The sequence below is a fragment of the Macrobrachium rosenbergii genome, chromosome 25, assembly GCF_040412425.1.
Source record: "Macrobrachium rosenbergii isolate ZJJX-2024 chromosome 25, ASM4041242v1, whole genome shotgun sequence".
NCBI lineage: Eukaryota > Metazoa > Arthropoda > Malacostraca > Decapoda > Palaemonidae > Macrobrachium > Macrobrachium rosenbergii.
In genome coordinates, this window is record NC_089765.1 from 2,163,216 (window position 1) to 2,178,306 (window position 15,091).

The 15,091-nt window shown below is 36.6% G+C and overlaps 1 protein-coding gene across 11 annotated transcripts in view; it reads right to left on the minus strand.

The window, feature by feature from the left end:
* Positions 1 to 15,091, minus strand: part of LOC136852274 (T-cell immunomodulatory protein) — a 259,930-nt gene that overhangs the window by 179,697 nt on the left and 65,142 nt on the right. For 5 of the 11 annotated variants that reach the window (XM_067126754.1, XM_067126755.1, XM_067126752.1 and 2 more), the window contains one exon: positions 13,351 to 14,823. The exons of the other annotated variants lie outside the window; for them this stretch is intronic. In XM_067126754.1, coding sequence (XP_066982855.1) covers positions 13,351 to 14,649 — 1,299 coding nt within the window. In that variant the 5' untranslated portion in view covers positions 14,650 to 14,823. The remainder of the gene's footprint in view (positions 1 to 13,350; positions 14,824 to 15,091) is intronic. 11 annotated transcript variants of the gene reach the window in all.

Below are 15,091 nucleotides of genomic sequence, written 5' to 3' on the forward strand. Positions count from 1 at the left end.
GCAATAGTTGGTGGTGTTCCTTCGCTTTTGTCCTGTAGACAGACAAAATTAGTCCAACAATAGAATTAGAGAAGAAAAACCCTCACCTATTTCCAAGTTGTGTAACTACCAGGAGCATGAAGAGAACTGAGCGTAGAAGTGAAGAACTGAAGATTTACCTGCACCAGAAGGATCTTTGAGTTTAGAAGAGCTGTTCCAGAAAAAGTGGTGTTTCAATGTCAGCACTCAAGAGATTTCAAGTGAAGAGGAAAACTTATTATTGCAAAAGAGACTCGAGTAGCTTCAAATACACTAACACAGTGAAACCACTGAAGCAGAGTTAATAGATATTAGAGTTCAACCCTTTGAAGTTGGTCAAGTGACTAGATAGAGAAATTAGTGGAACTGCAGAAGATGGATACAACGCTGGCTGGATCTGTTCTTCCGAAGTTGTTGAACAAGAAATAAAATAAACTTACCTGTTATTATCCAGCGATGGATTACTAATGAGTGGAAGCACGACCTGCAGATATACCAGGAAATGCCAAATCGGGTATATCATCAGCCTTGATTCCATATCCATTGAGGAAGCAAGTGGTAGCAGTAGCGCACAAGGCTGGACATATGGGAATCAGAAAGACTGTTGAGAAGGTTATGAAGTATTTTTTTTGGTCTGGACTACACAAGGATGTCAGCAAATTTTGCAGGGAGTGTCATGCATGCCAGACAGCTGGAAACCAAAAGAAGACAAAGCCCTACAACCGATAGAAGTTAGAGGAGAACCCTTTAGCGAGGTGATAATAGATGTGGTTGGTCCGCTTCAGAAAACGTAGAAAGGACATGAATATCTGTTGACGCTAATGTGTCCCATAACAAGATATCCTGAGGCGATTCTCAACAAGAAGTATAAATGCAAAGGTAATTGTTGATAAGTTGGTGGAATTCTTTCTCCAAGTTTGGAATTCCAGAAATTGCAATATAGATAGAGGAATGAACTTTACCTCAAAGTTAATTTCAGGATGTGATGAATTTGCTAGGAGAAACAACAGTTATTCATCACACACCCAGAGACTCAAGGAGCTCTAAAGGTTCCACCAGATTTTGAAAGTATGTTAACCAAGTACTGTAATGAGTTTGGAAAGAGAAATGGGATGTTGGTTTACCCTTAATGTTACTTCTTGAGGTTAGAAATGCTATCAAGAAAATATGGGATGTTCGCTAAATGGTTTGATTTTCGGTCGAGACGAGAGGTCCGTTGAAAATCCTGCAGAGAACTGGGAAGAAATCAAGAAAAGCCCAAGGAGAATATGAAGAACTTGAGGAAAGTTAAAGAAATTAGAAAATTTTTAGAAAATTTGAAGACAAGCCAAAAGCAAAATGAAAAGAAAGTATGATGTGCTAAGACTAAGCTAAGAAACTTAGTGTTGGGATACAGCAAGTTCTAGTGTTCTTACCAGTGAAAAAGGTTTTCATAAATAAATTTCAAGGTCCTTAGTATAACAGAGTTATGATTTCAAACTATGGTTGAAACACCAGGAGAAGAAACGACTGAGGAAGATACATGTAAATCTTTTTTGAAACTTACATCTCAGAAACCAGAACTGAGGTTATGTCTATAACCCAAACAACTTCACATACAGAGGAAGATGATGGTTACGAGTTGGAAGCTGAAAACAAGATGAACAATTCCTCAATATTAGAAAATTTTGAAAACAAACTAAAACATCTAAGTGTTGAACAGCAAAGAATTAAACGACATGATCCAAAAAGCTCGAAATTTTTACAGACATACCTATGTACCGACTTGACAAAGTACTAGAGATTAGACTGAGAAAGGCTAGCAAATCCATCAAACAAGAGTTTGACACCTCACAGATGTTTTGAAAGAGAAGCTAAACACTTCATCATAGCATCTGATTCAGGCTGCCCATTTACTATTCTAAAAACAGTAAGCTAGATATTGCTGATGCAACTGATTATATAACTAATTCCATCTTCATGGTATTACATTATCACTACTGATCAATTCAACATTGCATTAAAGCTTATTTAGTAACTAAAGTGAGTCACAGACTAAATGTAGCAGTTCATCACTTATGCTTTGCTGGTAACATCATCTGATTAGTCTAGAAATGGAGAACTTAGTGTGTGTGAGAGAGAAACATTTTGTGAGGGTATACTGCACATTTATCCTGCCCGACTAAAGATTCAACCCAGATAATTAATCATCTGGGAAGGAATATTATAAGGTGTTATAATATATATAACCATTCTACAAGTATTATATATACTTAGAAAATTTTTGATGTTTTGTTTGCAGATTCGTCATTTGTTGTAATGATATGATTTAAAATGTCTTCTACAGATAAATTAGTATCGTAATTTTAAAATGTCTTATGTTTTTTCCTTTTGTTTAATATGTGAAAACGTATATAAAAGTTACAGTGAACGATGAATTCTAGCGCATGTGAGAGAGAGGTAAAGATTCTTATCGCTGCTTCTACCACATACAGGTGTGTCCAGTAAGTAGCGCTAGTGAAAGCAAAAAGCCCTCTAATTATCACCGTGGATGAGCTGTCAGCCAATCGCGCAGTTGTCTGTTATGCCTTTATCAGTGTGTGTTGTCTAACCCATGTTTATTAGCTGTGTCTGTGCTTATTCTTTTTTGTAAACTGAGTAATGGAATAAGGAACAGAGAGAGATAGTTGAAGTTGACATGTTGGCAGCGGGCCAGTTTGGGCCTAAATACCTTTATTTATCCAAGTGTGTGAGAACCCAGAAATGTCCATCATAGAGATAAGAGCTCCTGGCATATTTCCTTCTGGGATTTAGTTCCAGTCATATAGAGTCTCCATGCACACATGTATACCTGTATGTATAATGTATGTATACTTCTTTTATATCATGTATTTGGGAGGACGAAATAAAAGAGGAGGCCATGAGAAAGAGTCATGACAGCTGGTACAGGTCCTCTCTCTCTCTCTCTCTCTCTCTCTCTAGGGTGTTAGCTAGACTTTTACTGTTTGTGCTTTGTTAAACTCACCCAAGAAGCTTATCTATTTTGTAAAAGGTGATCTGAAATATTATTTGTGCACGATTGTAAAGTGTATAATGTGATGATTACTGGTTTTTGTTGTGTTAAGAGCAAGTGATGTTCCCAGGTGAAAGAGAATTAATATTATTTTGATAAGAGATGAAACATATATCTTATTGTGTGTTCTAATGTGTCTTGCTGCTAATTATACATCACTGTATGTGTCAGTGTGAAAAAGTTAAGTATATCTTAGTTTAACCAGACCACTGAGCTGATTAACAGCTCTCCTAGGGCTGGCCCGAAGGATTAGATTTATTTTTACGTTGCTAAGAACCAATTGGTTACCTAGCAACGGGACCTACAGCTTATTGTGGAATCCGAACCACATTATAGCGAGAAATGAATTTCTATCACCAGTAACAAATTCCTCTTGTTCTTCACTGGCCGGTCGGAGATTCGAACTCGCGACCAACACAGTGGTAGCTGAGAACGGAACCCGCTCACCCAATGAGGAACTATGTGTCAGTGTGACTTGGCAGTGTTATCTATGAGAAAGTCTTAGAAAGAAGTGAGTTTAACCTTTTTTTTTTTCAAGTGAAGGTAATCTTTTGAAAGACTGATATAATCTTTAAACATATTTTTATCTTAGAAATAGTAGTTGGCATATTTCCATTTTTGCATATTCCATTCTTATATGTCTGTGTTATCATATTACTATAATTTTATAATTACTGTGTTACAAAGTTTTGTGCTGGTGATTACTTAGCATTTTGTTAGTGCATACTTTTTATTGAGATTTCAGAAAATATTTATGTGGATTCCAGTCAGTAACATTTTGGTGAACGTTTGTGTTTAATTTAATTAATCAGGTATATGTTTAAAACTTGAGTGGTAGTTATTGGTTTGAATTTTACTTAATCCAAATTGCTTTCTTAATAAATAAAAGTTTTGTGAATTAAACTTGATTGAGAAATACTTAAATCTTATACTGTTATCAATGAATAGTAAATCTTTTTGAGATTGTGAACTCTGCATATAACTTTTGAACTTAAAAATAAATTTGTTTGTTTAAAGTTTAAAGAACACAGCGTTTCATTTTGACCACCAGTAATTAGAGAAATTAATGAATGTGTACAAGTTAAGTGATGGATCTGTTTGTTCACCTGAGACTTATCTAGGTAAAATAGAACCAGAGAGACAGTTACAGTGTTTGTTGAAGTGATACCCATTTTCCACTAGTCTGGATATAACTTATTAATTGTTACATCACCCATAACTTGATGAAGTTACATTGATTTTCTCAAGTGATAAGTAAGTTTTATGGGATCACTGTACCTTTAGAGATTCAGTCAAACTATCTTTGTTATGAGGTTTCAAGTATCTGGTCGATGTGAGGTAACTTTTTTGTATTATTATTTGTGTAATAACCAGGTACTTGATCACTTTGTGACAATATGCTGTCTTTGACAGGAAAGAATGAAGAAAGTGAATTTAACATAATGTTCCCAGTCTTTTCAATCTGACGGAGACGAAAGCGTTTTCATAAGTGCATGTTTTTCCTTTGATTGGTGTGTGATGAATACTTCACATGGAGAAGGAGAGATTTTTGATAATATGTTTTAAATGTTTGATTGGTGTTTAACCCTTAAACGCCGACTGGACGTATTGTACGTAGACTAAAATTGTCTGTCGGGTGCCAAGTGGACATACGGTACGTTGACTACAAAAAGTTTTTTCTAAATATTTGCGGAAAAATAGTTATAGGCCTAGTTTGCAAAAGATTTTAAATTACGCGCCTTGAGGGATGATGGGAGTTCACGGGTCACGCTGTTGTTTTGTTTACAAGCGTGATCCAGCTGCAAATGCACAAATTTCTTTCTTCTCCCACTAGAAAGCATCAGCGACGCATCTCAGAAATTCTTTTGTCACTTTGTCATAATTTTTGCACCATTTTATATTAGCCGTTACATAAAGTTTTATATATGAAAATGCGTGCAATTTCATGTAGAATACAACAAAAAAATACCCATGGTTGTAGCTTTTATAAGTTTTGAAATATTTTCATATAAATCACAATAAGTGCCAAAGTTTCAACCTTCGGTCAACTTTGACTCGACCGAAATGGTCGAAAAATGCAATTGTAAGCTAAAACTCTTACATTCTAGTAATATTCAATCAATTACCTTCATTTTGCAACAAATTGGAAGTCTCTAGCACAATATTTCGATTTATGGTGAATTTTTGAGAAAAACTTTTTCCTTACGTCCGCACGCTAACTCGGCCGGAAATCTCAGAAATACTTTCGTCACTTTGTCGTAATTTTTGCACCATTTTATATTAGCCGTTACATAAAGTTTTATATATGAAAATGTGCGCAATTTCATGCAGAATACAACAAAAAATAACTCATGGTTGTATAGCTTTTATCAGTTTTGAAATATTTTCATATAAATCATGATGTGCAAAAATTTAAACCTTTGGTCATCTTTGACTCGACCGAAATGGTCGAAAAACGCAATTGTAAGCTAAAATTCTTACATTCTTGTAACATTCAATCATTTACCTTAATTTTGCAACAAACGGGAAGTCTCTAGCACAATATTTCGATTTATGGTGAATTTTTTAAAATACTTTTTCCTTTCCTCCGTGCGCGGTAACTCGGCTGAAAATCTCATAATTTCTCTCGTCACCTTGTCGTAATTTTTGCACCGTTTTCTATCAGGCGTTACATAAAGTGTTATACATGAAAATGTGCGCAATTGCATGTAGAATACAACAAAAAATAACTCATAGTTGTAGCTTTTATCAGATTTGAAATATTTTCATATAAATCACAATAAGTGCCAAAATTTAAACCTACAGTCAACTTTGACTCGACCGAAATGGTAAAAAAATGCAATTGTAAGCTAAAACTCTTACATTCTAGTAACATTGAATCATTTACCTTCATTTTGCAACAAACGGGAAGTCTCTAGCACAATATTTCGATTTATGGTGGTTTTGAAAAAAACTTTTTCCTTACCTCCGAGCGCAGGAACTTAGCTGAAAATCTCAGAATTTCTTTAGTCACCTTGTCGTAATTTTCGCACCTTTTTCTATTAGGCGTTACATAAAGTGTTATAATGAAAATGTGCGCAATTTCATGTAGAATACAACAAAAAATAACTCATGGTTGTAGCTTTTATAAGTTTTGAAATATTTTCATATAAATTATGATAAATAGAAAAAATTCGACCTTCGGTCAACTTTAACTCAACCGAAATGGTCGAAAACTGCAACTGTAAGGTAAAACACTTACAGTCTAGTAATATTCAATCAATTACCTTCATTCTGCAACAAACAGGAAGTCTCTAGCACAATATTTCGATTTATGGTGAATTTTTTAAAAAACTTTTTTTCACGTCCGCACGTTACGAATTCATGCATCATTTTGTGATAATATTTTTTCTGTGTTGCTTTGATCGTTTTACAATTTGTTATATACCAAAATCATTGCAATTTAGTGTACAATACAACGAAACAAAAATAACTCATTAGCTTTAACGGTTTTGCTCACAGCACGATTTGTATACAATTATATATGAAATTTTTTTTTTTGCACTGTCAAATATTTCAATATTTATGTGATAATATTTTTTTCATTTCTGATGGTTGCATACTAAACTTCAGGCAATGACAAAAAAAGGAGCCAAAAATGAACTCTTAATCTTAAAAACTAAGCGTGTTGTGATTTTTTGAAAAAAACTTTTTTTCCGCTTCGGCGCTAACTCCCAAACGCCGCCGGCAGACGGCAGACACTTTTGTAAATAGAGGCTCGGCGTTTAAGGGTTAATGAACAGGTCTATCCTTGATGGAGGGGAGATTCCATTAGGCTTGCTGTTCTTTCCTTTATCAGAGTACAGTGAATACCATTGACGGAGAGGGAGTTTTTAATGATGCATGCACTTTTTCCCTTTGTTCAATATCTAAACAATACATTTGATTTGGAGGTATTTTATTCACATCAGCCTAATCACCAATTTCCTAATTTTTTTATAACAGTGGAGTACACAACCATGTAATCTAGAAATGGAACTGTTGCAAAACCCATAAATAAAACCCATAAATAAACATCTTCTCTGCATATTCCATATTACTGGAATGGTAAGGCATTGTCTCCTGTTTCTTGGTCTCAAAATGAATCTGGAATTTGACACTTGTTACCGGACACACTCACTTATCTTGGCAGAAAAGCAAGACTGTTCAGAGTAGCAAGTGAACTGATCAGCTCCATTCCCCTTCCCCCCATATCCCTGACTACTCACTCCGACATCCCGTGTGCCATCTTGCCTGTTTAATGATAAGTTATTTTAAAAATTTTACCAACAAACAAAGCCTTAAAATGCATATGTATTACGACTCATTCAGAACAAGTAGAGCATTTCAAATTGTACATGTAATCACATAGCCTAAACGGTTTGAAATGTACTAACCTAATCATAGCCTAAGTCTTATGCTACGACACCCAGTTTACTTCACTCATATTCCAAATCGCACTTAAAACACTTACTGTTAGTTCAAATGGCGCATTCGATATTCCTAGCCCGAATTGAAGATGGGATTAACCTGAGCACAATCTCTACTTCATAAACTTCACCCAAAGCACACTCCAAAGTCTCCTTACATTTAGATATGCATATCTCCTACAGGAAATCTCCCTAAATGAACTTTAAGATGAAAAGGAATACAGTACTTTAGTGGGCTTGAAGGCACCGACAACCATGGCTGCATTCCCCTTCTTGAGTCCCTGCTAGATACAAGTACAGTACACTGTACCAAAGCTGTGGCGAGATTCCCTTCACAGCCATCTTTGACCACCATCAAACGTTCGACTAACAACCAAACAAACAACTGATGTCCGGTAGTTAAGCACCATTACACATATACTTACAATTAAATACACGAAACAGAAAACACAATGCTTTTCACAACTAAATACAACCACAACAAAACATAATATCTTTCTTCTGCATAAGATGCATTTCCACTTTACGTAAATTTAAAAAGAATACATAAAACCGTACCACAACTTGCGGAAAAGTACAATCTCTCTTGTTGACGTTTTGACAATATGTTTATAGAACATTTTCTGCTCAGAATGACTTTTTCTTTCATTTCCCAAAATATTTACATATACTCGTGTTACACCCTGTATATAATATAATAATATTGCAAAGTAATAATATTATATATACTAAACAATATTGCCCATTTATGAATTAATACAATAATAGTAATGTAATGTAATTAATAAAATAATATAATGGTCCCATTAATAAAATGATAATGAACCCAAACCAGCTTCCTCCTCCTCCTACTCTCATCTCTGAATAATTAAGAAAGCTATCAATGGTACCATTAGGTTATACCCAGATTGAATGCACTTTAGTTATGTATACGGTGCTTCTGTAGCGCTGAAAATCAGCAATTTTCGCCGCCGAAATCGCTAATTTCTGCTTATCGGTGCCAATAATTGGGTATTGGCACCGATACATACCTAACAAAGGCACCAATAACCGAAAATCGGCGCTTTTCGGTGCCAATAAGCCAAGAAAATCGTTGAAAAAGCCCAGAAAATCATCGATTTTTGGTTAGCAGCAATTTTCAGTTATCACCACACCCTCAGAACGGAACCCCCGCTGATAACCGGGGACTGCATGTATATATGTATTACATTCTTCTAGTGAAAAAGCTCTTCCTGACCTGATTTGTATAATTCATATGTACTGGAAATTTGGGCCAGCTGTGGTATAATGGTAGGGAAAATGGAAGAAAATGAGTGGATGTATGAGAGGATGGTGGAGAAAGTAAGCGAAGATGAGGGTCTGAGTGATCAAGACAAGAAGTAAGTGTACGGCATGTTGTGGATGAGACGACTTGTGACAAGTAGGGGTGATAATGATTTTGGTAGGGCTAAATTGCCTGAGTTTAGAGTGATTTTGAAGGATGATACCCCTATTTAACAGAAGCCTCGTCATTTTCCTCTGCCGGTTATAAAGGAGATGGAGGAGCAGTTTGAGGAGTTTGAGGAAGCTGGTGCAACTGAACCGTGTTAGAGTGAGTGGAATAGCCCAATTGTGCCTTTAAGGAAGCCTGATGGAGGTTTAAGAATGTGTATTGATTACAGAAAGGTGAATGAAGTGAATGGGAAAGGTAATTTTCTAATGTGTTTAGTGTCGGAATGTGTCTATAGTATGAATGGAACGAAAGTATTCAGTAAGTCGGATCTGGTGAGGGGGGGTATTATCAGATATCAGTCACTGAGGAAAGTCGACTTGTGACAGCTTTTTCAATGAGTCGTGAGCATTATCACTTTAAGAATTAAAGTTTTGCTTAGTTAATGTCCCCACAGCTTTCCAATGTGCTATGAATGTGGTGTTGAGTGAGTTTCCAAAAGGGCTGTTGTGTTAACTGATGATATTTTGATTTTGAGCAAGACTGCTGAAGAGCTTGTGGATATAGTGAACGCAGTGTTGCAGAAGCTTGAAGAAGTAGGTGAGAAGGTAAAACTGGCTACGTGTGAACGGTTTACAAATGAAGTACAGTTTTTGGGTCATGTAGTGAGTAATACTGTTGAAGCATATGAAAGGTTGAAAGGGGAAGCAGTTAAGGATGTGGAGTTAGCAAACCCTGATTGGAGGCAAAAATCCTTGAAGTGTATACTGATACAAGTGGTTATTTGATGGAAGGATGTCTTATGCAGAAACGGGTCGTGAATGGTGCTGAAAGGGAAAGAATGACTGCGTATGTAAGGTGTTTAGTAAAGCAGAGCGGAAGTATGACGGTTGGGAGAGAGTTGGCTGCATTGAGATTTTGTATGAAAACAGATCACCAGCAGTTAGTTTATTTGTATCGGATGAAGAATGTGGATAATAGACTAGCACAAACCATGGGGCACATAGGTGAGTTTGATTTTGTGATTGATTATGTACCAGGAGGAAGGAATGTGATAACTGATATGTCACAAATACCAGGGAGTAAGAAAGGCAGTATGGAAGAGAGCATCAATCCTGAGTATTTGCTGAGGGGATTGGTTGTGTCGAAAGAGAATAAAGGAGATGGTGATTTGATGTTTGAAAGTGTTTTGAATGGACTGAAAGATCTGGTAAGTGATGGTTTGGAGACGAGAGTTCCAACAACTGTAGATGACTTGAGAACAGAAGTGATGACAGAAATATGTAAGAAGCCTGAAAAGATCAGAATGCAGAAAGTTAAAGTATACGTTAGAGAGTTGAAAGCTATGTGTGAACCTGGTGTATTTCCAAAGTGCTGTTGGTCATGAATTGCTTGTATGGTGTGTGTGTGTGTGTGTGTGTGTGTGTGTGTGTGTGTGTGTGTGTGTGTGTGTGTGTGTGTGTGTGTGTGCATTATGGATAGGAGAAACCTGCAGTGTATTGAGCACAGTGTGTGAGGGGTGATTATGTGTTGCACTTGCAGTGTCTGAGTGGGGTGCACCATAATTAGGTTAAAGAAAAGAAGAGATATGAGTGTGTGAATGATTTTGAAGAAAGACAAAATTTGGCAAATGAAAGTGGGGGGGTGAAGACTGTGAAGAGGTGACTGAATCGGGTCTGAAGGAAGTGAGTTTCTGTGTACTTTAGAAGAATTGTGGGTGACAGTAGTGGTTGACATGAACAAGAATGAATATTGTGGTTTGATTGATACTGGAGCTCAAGTTTCATTAGTAAGTGCAAGTGTGGTAAGGGAGGTGGAAAAGTTTATGTGGAATGTTGAGTGTAATGTGATGATGTGGTTTTGCATGGACTACGCAAAGGACGAGTTGTGGCATGGGAAGAAGTAGTTTTGGTTATGAGTGTGGGTGAATTGGAGGAAGTTAAGCATGAATTTGTGGTTGTGAGTGATGAGCAAATGCCTTTTTGTTTTTTGGTTAGAGTGGACTTTCTGAGAATGAATGATACTGTGGTTGATGTGGGGAGTGAGGTGTTGCACAAAGACAGGAAAGTAATAGCACCCATGCAAAATGTGTGTGTGTGTGTGTGTATGGTATGTATCATGGGGATGATGGACATGACAGTGGGTGAGACGGATTTGTTGACTCTTGAGGATACTGAGGCAATGCAAACAGTTTGCCCTGCAATACAAGAACTGCATGAATGTGTGCAGTTTAGGATTCCCATGAGTCTTTGTGGGGTGATGTTTCGAAAGTTTCGAAAATTTAGTAACAGGTTTTGTGTGGTGTCACGGAATAATATATTTCATTAGGAAGTCTGCAAGTGAGAATATGTATATCCTGGTGTTTGCATTTCTTGGGACAATAGGTATTTGTAAAATTGTATATGATAGTTAAGGACATACAGTGTTGGTAAGTTGAAGCTAACAGAATGTATGAAAGAACACAAATTTAGCCCATTGTTGGTTCAGGTTTGTACAGATGTAGTGACGTGTGAAGCGTGTCAGAAAGGTAAATATAAGCAAACATTGCAAGCCTTCCTGTTTTGCAGTTGAGATGGTGGTGATAGATTGTTTGTCACTGCCTATGAATAAGAGTGGGAAAGTGGGATTGGTTGTTCCTTTTCCTGTGTATCAGGCCCAATAAATGTTACAAAAAGTAGAAAATTCCACAAATTCAATCCAAACGAGTATCTAAAAATATACAGGACTCTTGAACTCAAACTTGGAAACAAATTCCAGGGGTTCAAGAGCCCCTCACAACATCAAGGAGGTCCCACGTTGAGGGGGAACTGTTGAGGAGGATCTTGCATGCTGCAACAAATTTCAACAACAGATGTAATGTATAATTAAAAATAAGTTGTTCATGTAAGGTATACAGGCAGTTCCTGATTAACAGCGGGGTTCCGTCCCCAGCCGAGTGCTGCTACCCGAAAATCGCGGCTAACTGAATATCGGCAATAATAGCGCCGAAAACCCTGCTTAACAGTGCTGTTAACCAGAGATTAGCGTTGAAATCCCCACTTAACGGCACTGTTAACCAGAGATCAGAGCCGAAATCCCCACTTAATGGTGACGTTAACCAGAGAGGGGCACCAAAATCCCCACTCAATGGTGCCGTTAACCGGAGATCGGTACCGAAAATCCGTGTTTAAGGTGGGTTGGAGAAAATGGAAGGGTGTTGCCCTTGGAAGACACCAAGCACCATTTTGGATTACTTCTTCTTCAACTTGCAAATTTCACCGAGGAGGAGACCAAGCAATACACTCAACACCACCTCAGACACCATTCCATCCTGATCCCTGCAAAGTGAACAAATAAAACAAGGATCTGTTTACATGGGTGACACAAAAGTGTCCACACACTCTGTCACACCTTCAGACACCTACACCGATCATCCTTCCAGGGAAATCAGCTATTGTCATTTGCACAACAATCACTAAATTCAAAGGGAACCCCAAGTCATCAAGAAGGGGATAAAACAAGTACCTCCTGTTACTTCCTTCTAATGAACGCCATATCCTTTGGAATCGTGAATTTCAAGTCAATGGCCCCTGTGGGCTTGTTCCATATGAATAGGGGTTCACCTTCTGAATAATAATAATAATAATAATAATAATAATAATAATAATAATAATAATAATAATAATAATAATAATAATAATAATCAGTCTCCAACAAAAGCCATGATAAGAGTTTGGCAGCAGCAGAGACGTCTTAACAGCAGCAAGCAGCCCAAGAAACAGTGAATGCCAACTGTCATGTGAATGGGTAGCCTACCAACCCCTCACTCATCTGTCCCTACTTAACTACCTTGCCAGCAAGTTTCAATAATCAGACCAGCTGTTGCTGGGGGTATGTCAATATAACAGAGAATGTTTGTATTCTTGTAAGAACAAGTTTATCATCATGGGAATTTCCTTGAGAAGTGAGTTATTTCTTTTAATTCAAGACTGTGACTAAGCATAAGCTTTGGTAATACTAATACAACCACTAATTATTAACTGCTTTTTCATACTGAAGATGATAAAAGTTAAAACTTGAAACACAAGCTGTTACAAACGGGAAAAATGTATCCAAGAAAATTCTGACAATGAAGTACAGTATGTTGTAAGAGGAATACCATGTTCCTAATTTTTATCATGCACATAAAATAAAGACATGAATTATGCTTTCCTTAGCAATGGCAATATCTGTATATGAAAATAATGAACATTAACATGATTAACCAGTACTTTTACACAGTACATACTATTTGCTCTCATCTTCAAAAATCATATAACCCAATCAAATTAACTACTAGGCAATAAAATAACATGCTAAAAGAAGTACAGCAATAACTAAAACAATTGTCATGAGTTTAAAAAACATATTTTAACAGCACTAACCTTAACAAAGACAGCGTCATATTCTGTGGAGTCTTTATATACACCAAGCTGGTATTCATGGTCAGAAGTCTTCTGAACAAGAAGCACATCCAAAGTACCATCTTCTTGAAAGTCAAAGAAAGTTCCCAGGACTGTCTTTCCAAAATCCTTGAACAAATCCCACTTTGGTGCAAAACTACGATGATACTTGCAAGAATCTCCACTGCACTTGATGTTTTCCAACAAAACTACTCTAGGCACTTCAGACAGGTCAAAGAGTGTGACTAATAAATCAGGATAGCCATCTAGATTAAAGTCACCAACTCTAAGTGTTGTGGTTTCTGTATACAAGTAGCCAACTGAACTGGTAGCAAATGACCATGCATTACCTAATGGATCCTCAAAAATTACATCTATCTCAATCCATTCTTTTCTGATAAAATCGTAAATGAAGATTGAATTCTTTTTACACAATAACACGTTTTTGTTTTTGTCAAAACATACTGGTACCACAGCATCAATATTTCCATCAAGATTGACATCAGCGAAGGATGTTTGGCCAATATACCCAACATCAGGAGGAAAGTCAATGGTTTCGTTCAATTGATACACTCCTTCAGCTGTGATCCAGATTTCAAACCGAGTTTTTGCTGTAATCCAGAGATCAGCAGCCAAATCACTGTTCAGATCAACAAAGGCATGTGAGCTTGGGATCTTCAGCCTTGGATGGTTTTCACTTCCATCAACAAACATTAAGTGGGGGGTTGGAGGCTTTCTTTCTGTACCAAAGACCCAAAATTTTCTTGTTCCATTTTCATCTTCCCCAAACAAATCTGGTATCATATCTCCATTCATATCCATTACCAGAGGTTGTCCTGATAGCTTCAAAAGGGGAGAATCTTCAAAACCACATTCAAGGGTCATATTCCTCAAGCTTCCCCAAAGAATATAAATATCATAAGATTTGGTCACACCACCTAATGAAACAATCATCACATCCATTGCACCATTGCCATCAAAATCACCAGGAACTACACTCACTATACTCAGTGTTTTATATGTGCAAGATGGACCTTCAGGGGGGTCTGGCTCACGGAATAAAGGTGACTCTGCGTGAGACATCAAAACTTTCAAGGTTCTTCCATCTTGAGTAACTACAAACATATCAGTTAGCTTATCTGAGTTGAAATCACCAAAGGCTGCTGGCAAGTACTTAGTATTTTCACCAAATACAAACTGGGTAATATTAAGACTCAACACTGAGTACTGACCAATTTGACAACAAATGATAAGCAAAAATAAACTTGATATGCAAGCCATGTTTAAAAAAACTTAAGAGTAACTAAAAAGGGAGATTATAAGCTCTAATACTAAAGTATATTAAATATGATCACAAGTGAAAATAAAAATGATCAAACTTCACTTTTCACTAAATTTCTTCAAGGACTGAATACACACTCATAGGAAATATCTGATGTAGCTGTGTCCTCAAGCCTGTAAAAAAGATCAAGCATGAAAGGAATTGATTCAGCACACTCAACATTTAGGTTGTTCATGTCTTGGAAATTAATCAAAAGTTATATATCAATGGCAGAGGGAAATTATTCTTATTGGCCAATATCTCCAATGATCAAATTCTTAAAACACAGGACTATGGGCTTTTATGATGCTAAGTTCTACTAACAGGAATTAAATTTATCCAAAATATATATTAAAACCTACTTAATATAATTTATGAAGAGATAATATTTTTATAATGAAA